At 49.3% G+C, this 13,472-nt stretch overlaps 1 protein-coding gene and 1 pseudogene across 2 annotated transcripts in view; one reads left to right on the top strand and one right to left on the bottom strand.

Annotated features, from left to right (window-relative positions):
- The window catches only part of LOC311167491 (popy Class I histocompatibility antigen, A-1 alpha chain-like), a gene marked incomplete at both ends in the record, with an annotated part of 256,098 nt that extends 251,062 nt beyond the window's left edge, over nt 1-5,036 (top strand). The window contains one exon of the mRNA XM_084228511.1: nt 4,933-5,036. Coding sequence (XP_084084637.1) covers nt 4,933-5,036 — 104 coding nt within the window. The remainder of the gene's footprint in view (nt 1-4,932) is intronic.
- The window catches only part of LOC311188340 (class I histocompatibility antigen, Gogo-B*0201 alpha chain-like), a 677,605-nt pseudogene extending 665,810 nt beyond the window's left edge, over nt 1-11,795 (bottom strand). The window contains exon 1 of the transcript in view: nt 11,730-11,795. The product of the transcript in view is annotated as a class I histocompatibility antigen, Gogo-B*0201 alpha chain-like (transcript). The remainder of the gene's footprint in view (nt 1-11,729) is intronic.
- Between the last annotated feature and the right edge of the window lie 1,677 nt (nt 11,796-13,472).

Below are 13,472 nucleotides of genomic sequence, written 5' to 3'. Positions count from 1 at the left end.
GACCCTCCTCCGGTGGCTGGGGAGCAGCCTGGGATTGAACGGTCAGCCACAGGCAGCTTTGCAACCCAGTGCTCAAGCGCTACGCCACCGGGGAGGCCCGGCTTTTTAATTTTAAATGATATATAGTAAAATATGCAATATCTCAGCTTATGAGCCACATTTCAAGTGTTCAATAGTTAGAGGCACCATATTGGTCAGTGCATATATAGAACATTTTTTCGTCCAGAACATTCTGTTGGCCAGCACAGCTCTTCATGCTTTGGGAGCATCAAGACAGATGCATTAAACACATAAAATCAAGGGGCCAATATTATCTCTCTTAAAGATGAGGCGAGGTCCCTGGATGGAAATAATATTAAGCAGGTGAAAAACAAAATCAAAAAAGATTATCAGTGGGTCTGGTACCTCCAGACACAAACAGTCCCAGTTCCAAATGGAAGCACCTGTCTCTCTAATTCCCTTCTCAGACTGAGGACTCTCTCTCATCATCTCTGAGGAATGAGTTTTCTTCCAGGGTGTCCAGGGGCAAAGCTCTAAGAAAAACTTTGGAAATAGGACATCCAAACCAAGGAGATGGATTCTGGGTGCTCAATAAGAGACAAAGGCAGAGAACACTTGGGAAACTCTCCCTGGTTCACTGAGAAAAGCATTTCCAAAGTAGGTCTGTGGAATCCTTGAGATCACCCAGAACCTTTCACGGGATACAGGAGGACAAAACCATTTTTATAACATTACTTTGACACCATTTGCCTTTCACTATTTTGACATTTGCTAAAGTAAAACTTAGTAAGAATGGAAATTATAGTACCAACTGCAGTGTAGTTATTCTTCACCACCAATTTCTCGCAGGAAAAAAAAAAAATCCAAACCAGTTTCACTTCAAAATGTCCTGGTTAAATCACGAAAGCATATTTTCTATTTATCATCCTGAAATCCACATTTTTTACAGGTCTGAAACGATGACAAGGACGTGCACATAAGGCACTTCTGCTACAGTCCAAAGGGCCGTGTCCCAGGGAGAAAAATGTATGACATGAATTTGCCTCTTGTTTTAGGCAATATCATTTTTAATTGAAGGAATGAGTTGATAAAACCATGGTTCCTTAGACTAGTTGAACTGGCAGACACTTTCCTGAAAATGAACGTGAGTCTGTCCTTTTTAAAAATCAACTGAGGGCACTTGTTGCCTTGATAAAATGTAAACTCCCAGAGAAAACCAGAATTATGGAAAATTGAGTCCTATCACGTTGACAAATTACAGTATGGGCTAATTTTTCTTTTGGGATCTGTGGTAAAAAATAAAACATGTAATTTTGGATAACTTGACCCCAGTATAATTAACACTATATATTTATATAAGACATAGTGAAACAATAGGTAACTTTTTAAAAAAAATCATACAATTGTACAATATCCATTAATATACAAGAGAGCACTAGGGAGTTAATATAACAGAATAGGGAATATTCAATGACATTGTTTCAGATTTCACTTTGCAAATAACCTTTGAGAAAATATAACTTATATAGTTATGATTGAGTATGAAAGTTGTAACAAAGTTGAATATCCATAATCTGAAAAGGTTATTAAAAGACTATTCCTACATATTTCCATGAGATTGTATATTTTTTCATAGATTTCAAACAAAACATTCAATGTAGAAGAAACTATGGAAACTAAAATATCTTCTGAGACAAAAATGACAGTTGCAAAAATATAAAATGTAAAAGTTCCCCTTTTTTTCATTATCCTTATGTTTACAGAAAGTTATTTTCTTAAAAATGCTTTGTTTGGGCCTCCCTGGTGGTGCAAGGGGTTAAGATGCAACCTATGAAGCTGCCTGCAGCCACTGCAGCATGAGTTCAATCCCTGGCCAGGGAGCTACCCCACATAGTGCAGCAGACCTCTGCAGCCTAGCCCCCTGCTCCCCTCAGCAGTGTGTTTCAGTACATCTGCCTGATGTGCTCCCCACTCAGTCTGTGGTCAATCCTCTCACCCCAACCATCTCTGGCCTGCACCTCAGCTCTTCTATGCATAAGTAAGTAAATCTTTAAAAAAATGCTTTGTTAGCATACATTGGTTATTAATATTCTAAAGTAAGAAAGTAATACCATCTTAAAAGCCTTTATTCTAGTAAATATTTAAAGCTGTAACCCACATAAAAAAATATGCATGGGATCCGTAATAATTTGTGAGACTGTAGAGACATCCTGAAAGAAAAATGTTTGAGAATCGCTGACCCATTTCCTGGGCCTGGACTCAGGGAGAAGGTGTGGGTGTTTCAAAGGTTCTGGTGCAGGAGAGGAGGGTCTCGGGGTGTGGCTCTCAAGGTCTCAGTCCCCAGGGCGCTGTCTGGGGCGGGAAGGTTACTGTTGGGGATTCCTCATCTCCCCAGTTTCACTTCTTCTTCTTTTTTTTTTTTTGAATACTTTAAAATTTTTATTTTGAAATAATTGTAAACTCAAACAGATTCTCACAATAGTAACAACTTGCTGTATTGTACAATATTACAACCAGGACATTGATATGGATATAATCCGTTGACCGTATTCAGATGTCACCAAGCTCTATACTTCCTTATTTGTGTGCTATTGGGTATTTATGTTATTCCATGCAAATTTCATTACTTCTTGCATCTTGCCACCACCTACAAGATATGGAAATGTTACATCACCACAGGGCTCCCTCCTATTACTCCTACACACTCCATTCATCCAGTTTCGCTTCTTACAGCCTGCGTCGAGTCCTTCCTCCTGGATACTGGTGACTCACCCCAGGGCTCACTCCCCATTGCCTGGAGGTCTCCAGAGCAGCCAATCAGCAGCCCCGCGGCTCCCGTTCCAAAGCCCTCACCCGCCCGCCGGGACTCGGTCTCCCCAGCCCGGGTGGAGGCGCGTCCTGGGGGATGGGGGGCGCAGCCCTCCTGCTCCTGCTCGCGGTGGCCACGGCCCCGAGGGGGACCCGGGCAGGTGAGTGCGGGTCGGGAGGGGACAGGGCGCTCCCAGAGGCGGGAGCGAGGGCGTGGGCGGGCGTGGGAAAGGCGCGACCTCGCCGCCGCCCTAGTTGTCCCCCCACCTCGGCCCCGCCCCGTCCTGGCCCCTTTCCGTCCCCCCGAGACCCCAGCCTCCTCTGGCCCCCCGAGTCCCGGCCATTTTCGTCCCGCAGCCGCTTTTCACTCTCACTCGTCTTTCACCCACTTTCTGTCTCGTGGGCGCCCCCCGGGATTCGAGCCCCCGAAGGGGAGAAGAATAGCCCGGGTCTCCCCTCCCGCCCCCAGGCCCCCACTCCCTGAGGGTTTTTCACACCGCGATGTCCCGGCCCGGCCTCGGGGAGCCCCGGTACATCGCCGTGGGCTACGTGGACGACACGCAGTTCGGGCGGTTCGACAGCGACTCCCCGGACCAGAGCGCGGAGCCGCGGGCGCCCTGGGCGGAGAGCTTGGGGCAGGAGGAGCGGGACGAGGAGACTTGGCACCAAAGGGACAACATACTATGGTACGGAGCTCAGCTGGACACCCTGCGCGACCTCTACAACCAGAGCGAGACCGGTGAGCTGGCGCGGGTCCGGGCCGGGTCAGCACCCCCATCTCCACGGACGGGGGTCGCCCAGGGTCTCCCCCTCCAGGCTTCTCTGCAACCTGCCCGGGAACAGAACGCGGGGCTTTCACCCCGTTTCATTCTGGACAGGCTCTCACACCCTCCAGAGGATGTCTGGCTGCGACATGGGGCCCGACGGGCGCCTCCTCCGCGCGTACAGACAGTTCGCCTACAACGGCGCCGATTACCTGGCCCTGAACGGGGACCTGCGCTCCTGGACCGCGGCGGACACGGCAGCTCAGATCACCCGGCGCGAGTGGGAGGCCCGGGGTGAGGCAGAGAAATTCAGGAACTATGCGGAGGGCAAGTGCTTGAGGTGGCTGCGCACATTCCTGGCGCACTGGAAGGAGACTCTGCAGCGCACGGGTAAGAGGGGCCTGGAGGCCTCCCGGTCCCCCCCTGCCTGGAGTCACTGCGGGAAATGAGTCCTCTCTCTAGTCCCGAGAGGGGGGCTCCGCTGGGGTTCATGTTCTGCACTAGAGAGACTCCCAGAGACTCAGGCTTCTCCTGAAGGACAGGGAAGGGATCCCGTCTCTCCTGAGAAAGACAGACAGTCCCTGACATCACCCTTCACCGGGTCCTTTCGACCAGGGGCCTGTTTGAGAACCACGAGTTTCTCTCTCAGTCTTGTTTCTGGTCTGAGAACATTTTCAGTTATGTGATTCCTGCTTTTCTGTGTCCTTCACCTTCCACCCAGGTCAGGAATAAAAAGTCTGTGTTCCACTCCCTCTGCTTCATCCCACCCTGGGTTTTCGTCCTCATTCTAGAACTTTCTAAGGAATAGGAGAATCTCACAGATTCCCCAGATTAGCCTGTTTTTTACATTTTATGCTTCTTCCTGCCACACCAGTTGTCTTGTCCATTGTGAGGATGGTCTCATGAGGATTCTTCAGTGTCCATGGAGGAAATATAAAGTGAGTTTTCTGATTTACCACCTCAGATCCCCCAAAAACACGCATGACCCACCACCCCACCTCTGAGCATGAGGTCACCCTGAAGTGCTGGGCCCTGGGCTTCTACCCTGCGGACATCACCCTAACCTGGCAGCGAGATGGGGAGGACCTGACCCAGGAGATGGAGCTGGTGGAGACCAGGCCTGGGGGAGATGGAACTTTCCAGAAGTGGGCGGCTATGGTGGTGCCTTCTGGAGAGGAGCAGAGATACACGTGCCACGCGCAGCATGAGGGGCTGTTGGAGCCCCAAGTCCTGAGATGGGGTGAGGAGGAGGATGTGGGCACTGAGGCTGTTCTCAGGGCCATCAGGAGCCCTTCTGGAGATCTTCAGGGGGTCAGGATAAGGTCTGGGGCTCAGGGTATGACCTTCCCTTCCCTTCCAGTGCCCCCTCCTCAGTCCTCCATCCCCACTGCGGGCATCATTGCTGGCCTGGTTCTCCTTGGAGCTGTGCTCACTGGAGCTGTGGTGGCTGCAGCTGTGATGTGAAGGAAGAAGCACTCAGGTAGGGAAGGGAGTGGGGGGATCTTGTCCACCGAGGGCTTTCACGTCCCAGGGAGAACTTGCCCTGCCTGGTTAATGGGAAGTACCATCCACACACACGTGTGTTGCCCAGAGGGCATTTGGTCCAGTCCCCCCTCATGTCCTTTCTTCTTTTTTCCCAGTAATGACCTGGGTTTTTCTTTACTCACAGTTCTGAAAACTTCCCTGTTGTGCAGGATTAAAAGATTCCTTTAGGTCTTCTGACCTGACTGCTCCCTGGTCTCACATGATGTTTCTTCCCACAGGAGGACAAGGAGGAAGCTACACTCAGGCTGCAGGTAAGTGTGGATCAGGGGTTTGAACCCTGAGCCCCTGGGAACAGTATAAATGGACTCCATGGGGGAGTCACCCTCATCAGTCCCTCCTGTGGTCTCATCTCTGACCAGGTTCTGTTTTGTTCTCAACCAGGCAACGACAGTGCCCAGGGCTCTGATGTGTCTCTCAGCCCCTAAGGATCTTTTACAATGAACCAGATGAGGCTCCTGTTGTGCACACCCTAGGCAGCAGGGCGATGATGTCACTGTTGTTCTTAACTGTGATATTGAGCTTTTGTTCATATTTTTACTTTTCTATGACTACAGTTGCTGTTTGTATGGAAGTTTTGTACATTTTTATAGAGGAAGTGCTATTTATTTATTACACTATTTTGTCCTTATTAATATTAGGTTATTTCTTTCTGATCATTGAGTTTTAGGCATTATGTGTAGATACAGTCCTTTATCAGATTCGTGACTTGCAAATGTTTCCCCCCCACACTGTGACCTGAACTCCTTTACTGATGGGAAAACAAACACTATTGCCCAGACAGGAGCATGGAGATTAAAAAAACATAGACACACACACACACGCATATATATGCGTGTGTGTGTGTGTATATGTGTGTGTGTGTATTTTTTTTTTAGAAGAGAAAAGATAAATTGCTTACTGGTTTTGAGCAGATACTGGCTCACTGGGGTGTTGGGGGTGGAGGGGAATGACTTATGCATATCCTTGAGTGTTATTTAAATGTCCTTGTGTGAGTATGAAATATGCTTTCTAAAGTAAATTACACTTCATTCCTCAAGTTATAAAACTCTTCACACATCATGACCAAATCATGTGTTAAGACCAGACTGACATGTGGGTTACAAGTGATGAACCCGCACATCATAGTTACAAAGTCATGGTTTCCCTTTGGGTTCACTCTGGTGTTGTCAGTTCTCAGGGTGCTGAACAAATGTATTATGTGTAGATACAGTCCTTTATCAGATTTGTGATTTGCAAATGTTTCCCCCCACACTCTGACCTGAACTCCTTTACTGATGGGAAAACAAACACTATTGCCCAGACAATACCTGTGTCCATCATGAGAATATCATGCAGAATATTTTCACTGCCCCTAATGTCTTCTGTGCTCCAAGGAAGCAAAAGAAAAAAAAAAAAAAAAAAAAAAAATGGAATCACATCAGACTAAAAAGCTTCTATGTAGTGAAGGAAACTATCGTTAAAATGAAAAGACAATATCAAATCGGAGAAACTATTTGCACATCATCAATCCAACAAGAAGTTAATATCCAAAATCTACAAAGAATTCCAAAACAAGAAAAAAACTCAAAGCAGGGCAGAGGAGCTAAATAGGTACTTTTCTGAAGAAGACAGACATGTGGCCAATAGGATAAATGTTTGTCATCATGTGCTGTCAGGAAAATGCCAACTAAGACCACAAGGAGTTACCACCTCACACTGTGAGAATGACCCACTGAAGGGTGTGGAGGAAAAGGAACTCTGGCACATGGTGGGTGGGAATGATGTCTGATCCTGTTAGCAGGCTGAATGAGGGGTTCCCTGGACCCTCAAAACTACACAATCTACATGGGGTCTGCCATCAGCTGCATAAAGACAAAACATAATCTAAAGTGTAAGACCTTCAATAGAAAAGAACTTTAATACAATTAGTATAAAATAGAGAATCAGTGTGCAATAGAGAGAGAGAGAGAGAAGAGAAAGAATATAGTTAGAATAGTTCCCAAGTGAAGCATCCAAAGTTACCTGTCCCCTCATGGGTAAGTGCCCAGCCAAACAGGCTTGGCCCAAAGCAGGCCCACTGGGGCCCGAAGGCCTGCCACAAGGCTAAGGCACCTACTGGTAGAGACCCATGGGACAGGGCAGGAGGGGCCAGGCAAGTCTGGAAGGACAAGAGCAAAATAAAAATCCACATCAAGATAACAGCTGCCATTGTCAGCTTCCCCATGGGCCTCCCACCCACATCTTTGTCTCTTTCATGTGTCTCTTTCCATGTCCTCAATTCCCTGGCACAAGTCCACATCTGAGGAACAAGCCTGGCTTCTTCTTCACATTTCTCTCTCTCCATGAGCCTCCTCCAGTCTTCTTTCCACATCTCACTCCACATCTTCCTCCTCTTCCTTAGCTTCTCATCCCTGCTCAGCCCCACCTTTCCTTGGGTGGGGCGGTAACCTGGAACCTTTCTTTTCTATGGATAGCACATAGGTCCTGCCACTATAGGAAAAAAATAAAGAAGGTTCCTCAAAATGGTCAAGCATCCCATTCCTTGGTATTTATCCAAAGAAGGTAAAAACACTAATTCTGAGGAATATGCGCCTCCTCTGGTCACTGCAGCACTGTCCACCATAACCAAGCTATGGAGACAATGTAAGTGCCGAACGGCAGATGAGGGGATAAAGAACACAAGCTATATGCACAATGGAATACTATTTGGCTGTGAAAAAGATGAAATATTGAATTTGCAACAATATGGATAGATATATGGATGGGATTATGCTAAGTGAAATAAGTTGGAAGGAGAAAGTTAAATACTGGATGATTTCATTCATATTTGGAATGTAAGGAAACAGAGCAGGGACAGACTAAACTAAAACATAAACTAAATCAAAACATACTCTATATACATGACTGCAGAGTTGAAGCTATGGGCTGGGGTAAGAGTAGGAAACAAAGTAGGAAGAGGGCCTATGGACTATGGTGAAGACTATGCGTGCCCTTAGGGTGGGTGTGATGTGGTAACAAACATCTGAAGAGGCTTGACCCTTGTCTCTGAACACATACAGTGTGTAAACCAATGCTAATCTCAACTGAATAATACAATGAGGGGAAAAAGAAAAAAAGTAAATTATCTCCTCTCTCAGTCACTGACCTCAGGACTTTGCCTTCGCCTCCTCACTGTCATGCAGGCTGAGGGGCTGGTTTCCCACAAGGTCAGAGGCAGGAGGTGCAGGGACTCCTGGGGCTGCTCAAACCCCGCTGAGTAGAGACACTGCAGAGAGGGCGGCTCTGAGGGGACCAGAGACAGAGGGTCAGAGTAACCCCAGTGCTGAGTTGAGGATCTGGTTCCCAAGGAGAGGGGAGTGCATGTGTGCGTGTGTGTGTGTGTAACAGGAATGAAGGATACACAACATAAGATGATGGGAAGTCAATTAACATCAAGCCCCGGAATAAATTAATTCAAATCACACACAGAGTAAAGAGTGTCAGAACACCTCAATAAATACAGTTCCATGGAGAAGCAGCTTCTGAGTAGGACTGAAAAAGCATTGGACCTGAAGAAGAGGAGGAGGTTTAGAAATATCTCATGGTTGGCTTGAGGTGTAAAGAGCTGGGCAATACCCCTCCCCCCACCCTGGCCCCTGCTGGATGTGGTGGCATCTTCACCCCTGACAGCTCCCTCCCCCAAACCTAAACATTCATCTCCTTTGGAGTCACCTGTATATGTACATATATGTATATGTGTAATCCCAGCTTCTTCTTAATTTCCCACCTGTCTGGGGCATTTAGGTGGTTCCCATAGCTTGGCTACTGTAAATAGTGCTGCAGTGGTGACGGGAGTGCAGGTCCCTTCACAGGAGAGTATTTATCCTCTGTGAGGAGATCCTCAGAGTGGAATTGCTGGGTCCAAAGGCAGAACCACATTTACTCTTTTAAGAAGCCTCAATACTGTTTCCATAAGGGCTGGCTCAGTCTATATCCAAAAACAATGCAGGACTATCCCCTTTTTTTCCATATCCTTGCCAGCACTTGAGTTTCTGGTCTTTTGGATATGGGCCATTCTCACAGTGTGAATTGGTTTAAACCAGGGGATCATAAAGGCACAAAATGTGGGCAAAAAGAAATCCTGTAACACTCAGGCCAACACAAGGCTGTCTCACACTGTGAAAGAAAATAATCATGAAGAAATTCAGGTGAATGACCTGAGTGTTAACATTATCAATGGTCCACTGCATTCTCAAGATGTCCTCCTGAAAGCATCCCCATCACCTAGTGCCAGCCTCTCTGCCTCAACCCCCACCCCCACGGCAGTCCTCCAGGGTCTCACCTTTAGGGGCTGAGATACACTTCAGAGCACTGGGACTATGGCTGCCTGGGGGAGAACACAACAAAACTTGGTCAGAGATGAGACCACGGGAGGAACTGATGAGTGTAACTTCCCCATGGGCTCCATCTACACTGTCCCCAAGGGCTCAGGGATCCAACCCCTGATCCACTCTTACCTGCAGCCTGAGTGTAGTTTCCTCCTTGTCCTCCTGTGGGAAGAAGCATCATGTGAGACCAGGAAGGAGTCAGGTCAGAAGCCTAAAAGAATCTTCTAATCCTGTACCACAGGGAAGTTTCCAGAACTGTGAGTAAAGTCCCAGGTCAGGACTGGGAAAAATGAAGAAAGGGGGTGAGGGGGGACTGGACCAAATGCCCTCTGGGCAACACCCGTGTGTGTGGATGGTATTTCCATTAACCAGGCAGGGCAAGTTCTCCCTGGGATGTGAAAGCTCTCAGTGGGCAAGATCCCCCACTCCCTTCCCTACCTGAGCACTTCTTCTATACCCTCACACATAAAGCTACCTTTAGTGTAATCAGCACACCTACAAAGAAAACTGAGCTGGAAATGAGGACCATGGCAAGGATGAGAACTGAGAACTCCTGGAAAGGAGCAGAGACACACATGCCATGTGCAGTATGAGGGGCTGCTGGAGCCCCAAGTCCTGAGAAGGGGTAAGGAGGGGGATGTGGGCACACGGCTGACTCAGGGGCATCAGAAGCCCTTCTAGAAACCTTCAGAGGGTCAGATTGAGGCCTCAGGTTCAGGGTCTGACATTCCCTTCCCTTCCAGTGCCACCTCCACAGCTGCCCACTTCTGGAAGTTTCCATTCCCCCCTCCCTGGTCTGGAGTTCACCAGCTCTGTGTGCTGAGTCAGGTCCTCCCCATCTCGCTGCCAGGTGAGGGTGATGTCCGCAGGGTAGAAGCTCAGGGCCCAACACCTCAGGGTGACCTCATGCTCAGAGATGGGGTGATGGGTCATGTATGGCGATTGGGGGGCCTGAGTAGGAAGAATCAGAAATTTCATGCTTTGTGTTTCCTCCATGGACACTGAAGCAGCCTCATGTGACCATCCTCCAGTGGACAGAACAGTATGCTTGGAGGGAGGAAGCACAAACCCCAGAAACCAGCCTGGTCTGGGAGTCCAGGAGAGCAGGTGAGAGCCCAGGGTGGGATGCAGGTCTCTGAGCATTTTGTTGCTGACTTGGGTGGAGGGTGATGACACAGACAGGCAGGAGTGAGATCTCCAAAAATGCTCTCTCACCAAAAAACAAGATCTCGAGAGAGAAACTCGTTGCTCCTAAGATGGCTGCTGGTGAAAAGGGTCCTGTGCAGGGTGATTTCAGGGGTGGTCTCCCCTCTTTCTCAGGAGAAATTCGATTCCTGAACTGTCCTTCAGAAAAAGTAGGAGCCTCTGGGCCAGTCTCCATCCCAGAGCTGGAAAACGTGGCCGACAGCTCCCTCTCTGGCCAGAAGGGGGCGCTTTCTCACCATGATTCCATTTCCCTGCGGGGTGCGCGCCTCGGGGAGATCAAAGCCCCGCAGCCCCTCTTCAGCCCCGCCCTTCAGTCACCCCGTGGTCTCCCGCCCGCACCCGATCTCCCGCCCTGAATAATCCTAAACTTAAATAAAACCTAAAGGGTGAAAGTCCCGCGGGCTCTTCCCTGGTCAAGGGGCCTGGCAGGGGCCACGGCCTCGGGGGTCACGGGGCCCCGAGACTCGGGGCGGGGGGTGGGGCGGGAGCGGTGACCCGCCCCGGCCCGCGCTGCTCCCCGGCCCGGCTCTGGCTGCGGCGGCCGCGCGGGGCCTCCAGGAGCGCTTGGAGCCTCCGCGCCGAGTGTCTGCGGAGCCGCGTCTCCTCGCCCGACCCGACCGCCCCGCCCGCCCGCCCAGGGGCCCGCGGCTCCGCGCTCTGGCCCGGGGAGTCGCTGTCGAACCCCGAACTGCGTGTCGTCCACGTAGCCCCCGCGATGCACCGGGGCTCCGCGAGGCCGGGCGGGACATGACCATTTCTAACACCCTCAGAGAGGGGGAGCCTGGGGGCGGGGAGGGGTGAAAGCAGGGCGGACCCTCCTCCCGGGGCAGGTCCTGAGTCCCAGGGAGATGGGGCAGGGGAGAAAGTGTCCAGGAGGGAGGGAGCTCCAGAGACTGAACATGGGCAGCGGGTCCAGAAGGGGCAAGACTCGGGGGACAAAAGGAGGAGGCAGGGTGGGGGGACAGAAAGGGACCAGGACTGAGGGGGCCACGGGGGTGACAGAGGGGCCTAAGGCAGCAGCTTCCTCTGCAGAAGCCTTTTCCCTCCACCCTGCACTCACCAGCCCAGGTGTCTGTCTGGGCCAGAGCCCTGGAGAGAAGCAGCAGGAGGAGGTTGGGGGCCCCATGACCAGCACTCATTTTCAGGACAATGTCTGCTAATTAACCAAATCAAATAGCCACAGATTTTATCATTCATTCCTTCATGTGAAGATGGTATTGACTACAAAAAAAGAAAAACAGTCTAATTCATCTCATGCAAATATTTTCCTTAGCACATGGTAGTTGGGGACACAGCAGGAGTGTTGCGTGTGCACTTGCCTGTCATCACATCAGGTGCTGTAAAATGTGGATTTGAGGATGACAGAATAATGATAATTTTTAATGCTTCAACCAAGACACTTTGAAATGAAACTGGCTTGGACTTGTGTTTCTGAGGTAAGTAGTCGTGAAGAATAAGTGCAATTAGTAATATAAGCTCCATTTTTAGTAAGTTTTACCTCAGCAGATGGCAAAATAGTGAAAAAGCCAATGGTGTCTAAGTGGCGTTTTGAAAATAGTTTTGACCACATGGCTCCTGTAACAGGCTCTGGGTGACTTCAAGGATTCCACAACCACACTTTGAGAAATGCTTTTCTCAGTGAACCAGGGAGCATCTCCCAAGTGTTCTCTGCCTTTGCCTCCTCTTCTCTTCCCAGCATCCCTCTCCCTGGCTGGCTCCTGCCTCTCCAAGCTGCCTCCCCTGCAGATGCAATGGGGAGCAGAGAGAGGACCCTGGAGACATGGAGCTTGCTCTGTCATGAGAGATGGACAAGGAGTAAAGGTGACAAAGACACATGTAAACCCGACCTGAGCCAAAGGCTGGGAGGAAGGAGCGTGATTATTATGAAAGTAGAGCAGTAGGAGTGCTTCTATTATTTTACATAATATCAAAAGATGTAAAAAATATATTAAAAACAGGGCCTCCCTGGTGACATAAGGTTTAACTCTGAGTGCTCTCACTGCTTAGAACTGAGTTTGATCCCTGGCCAGGGAGCAACCCACATGGGGCAGCAGACCTCTCCTGTCTCACCCATCACTCCCCTCAGCAGTGGATTGCTGTGGAATTGGCCTATTCTGCTCCCTACTCTGTGTCTGGTGAATCCTCTCACCCTCTGCACCTCTGGCCTATACCCCAGTTCTTCTATGCATAAATAAATAAAAATGAATCTTAAAAACAAACAAAAAATTATATGCAGCATCAAGTACACGATCCATCTCAGACCCAGCAAACAGCAGAGCCTGAGGACCCAGTGGTGGTGCAGGTGCAACAAGACACAATGGGGGATTCAGTCAGTTAGAGTCAGGCTTTGTCATCAAATGAGTTTGATGCCAAATTAGAGAGGGTCAGTCCACCATTCCAGCTGTCAGGCCAGAAAGTCTGGGCTGGTCTGCAGCCCCAGCCAGTAGTCAGGCACCACCTGGGATAGACTCAAGGGATAGCTTAAACTAGCCCTTTGTTTAATTTTTCTATATCTATATCTAAGTGACATATTTGTCTTTCTCCTTTGGGCTTATTTCCTTTAGCTCCATCCATGTTGCCCCAGATGGCATGAGTTTATGTTTCTTGATGAGTAGTATCCTATTATCTATGTTCCATCCCTTCCACAGCTCGGCTACTGTAAATAGTGCTGCAGTGATCAGGGGGGTGCCCGTTTCCTTTGAAGTAGTGTAAGGTCCTCTGTGGGTGTGCTGGCACCTGCCACCCTAAAGGGAGCCAGAGTCTCTGAGAGCACCTGCTTATTCTGCACAGGGGGTTCCAGGAG

Source organism: Talpa europaea (assembly GCF_964194135.1).
Source record: "Talpa europaea genome assembly, chromosome: 2".
In the NCBI taxonomy this organism is placed as follows: Eukaryota; Metazoa; Chordata; class Mammalia; order Eulipotyphla; family Talpidae; genus Talpa; species Talpa europaea.
Note: the sequence above shows the minus strand (reverse complement) of the source record. Positions and strands in the feature narration are given on the sequence as shown.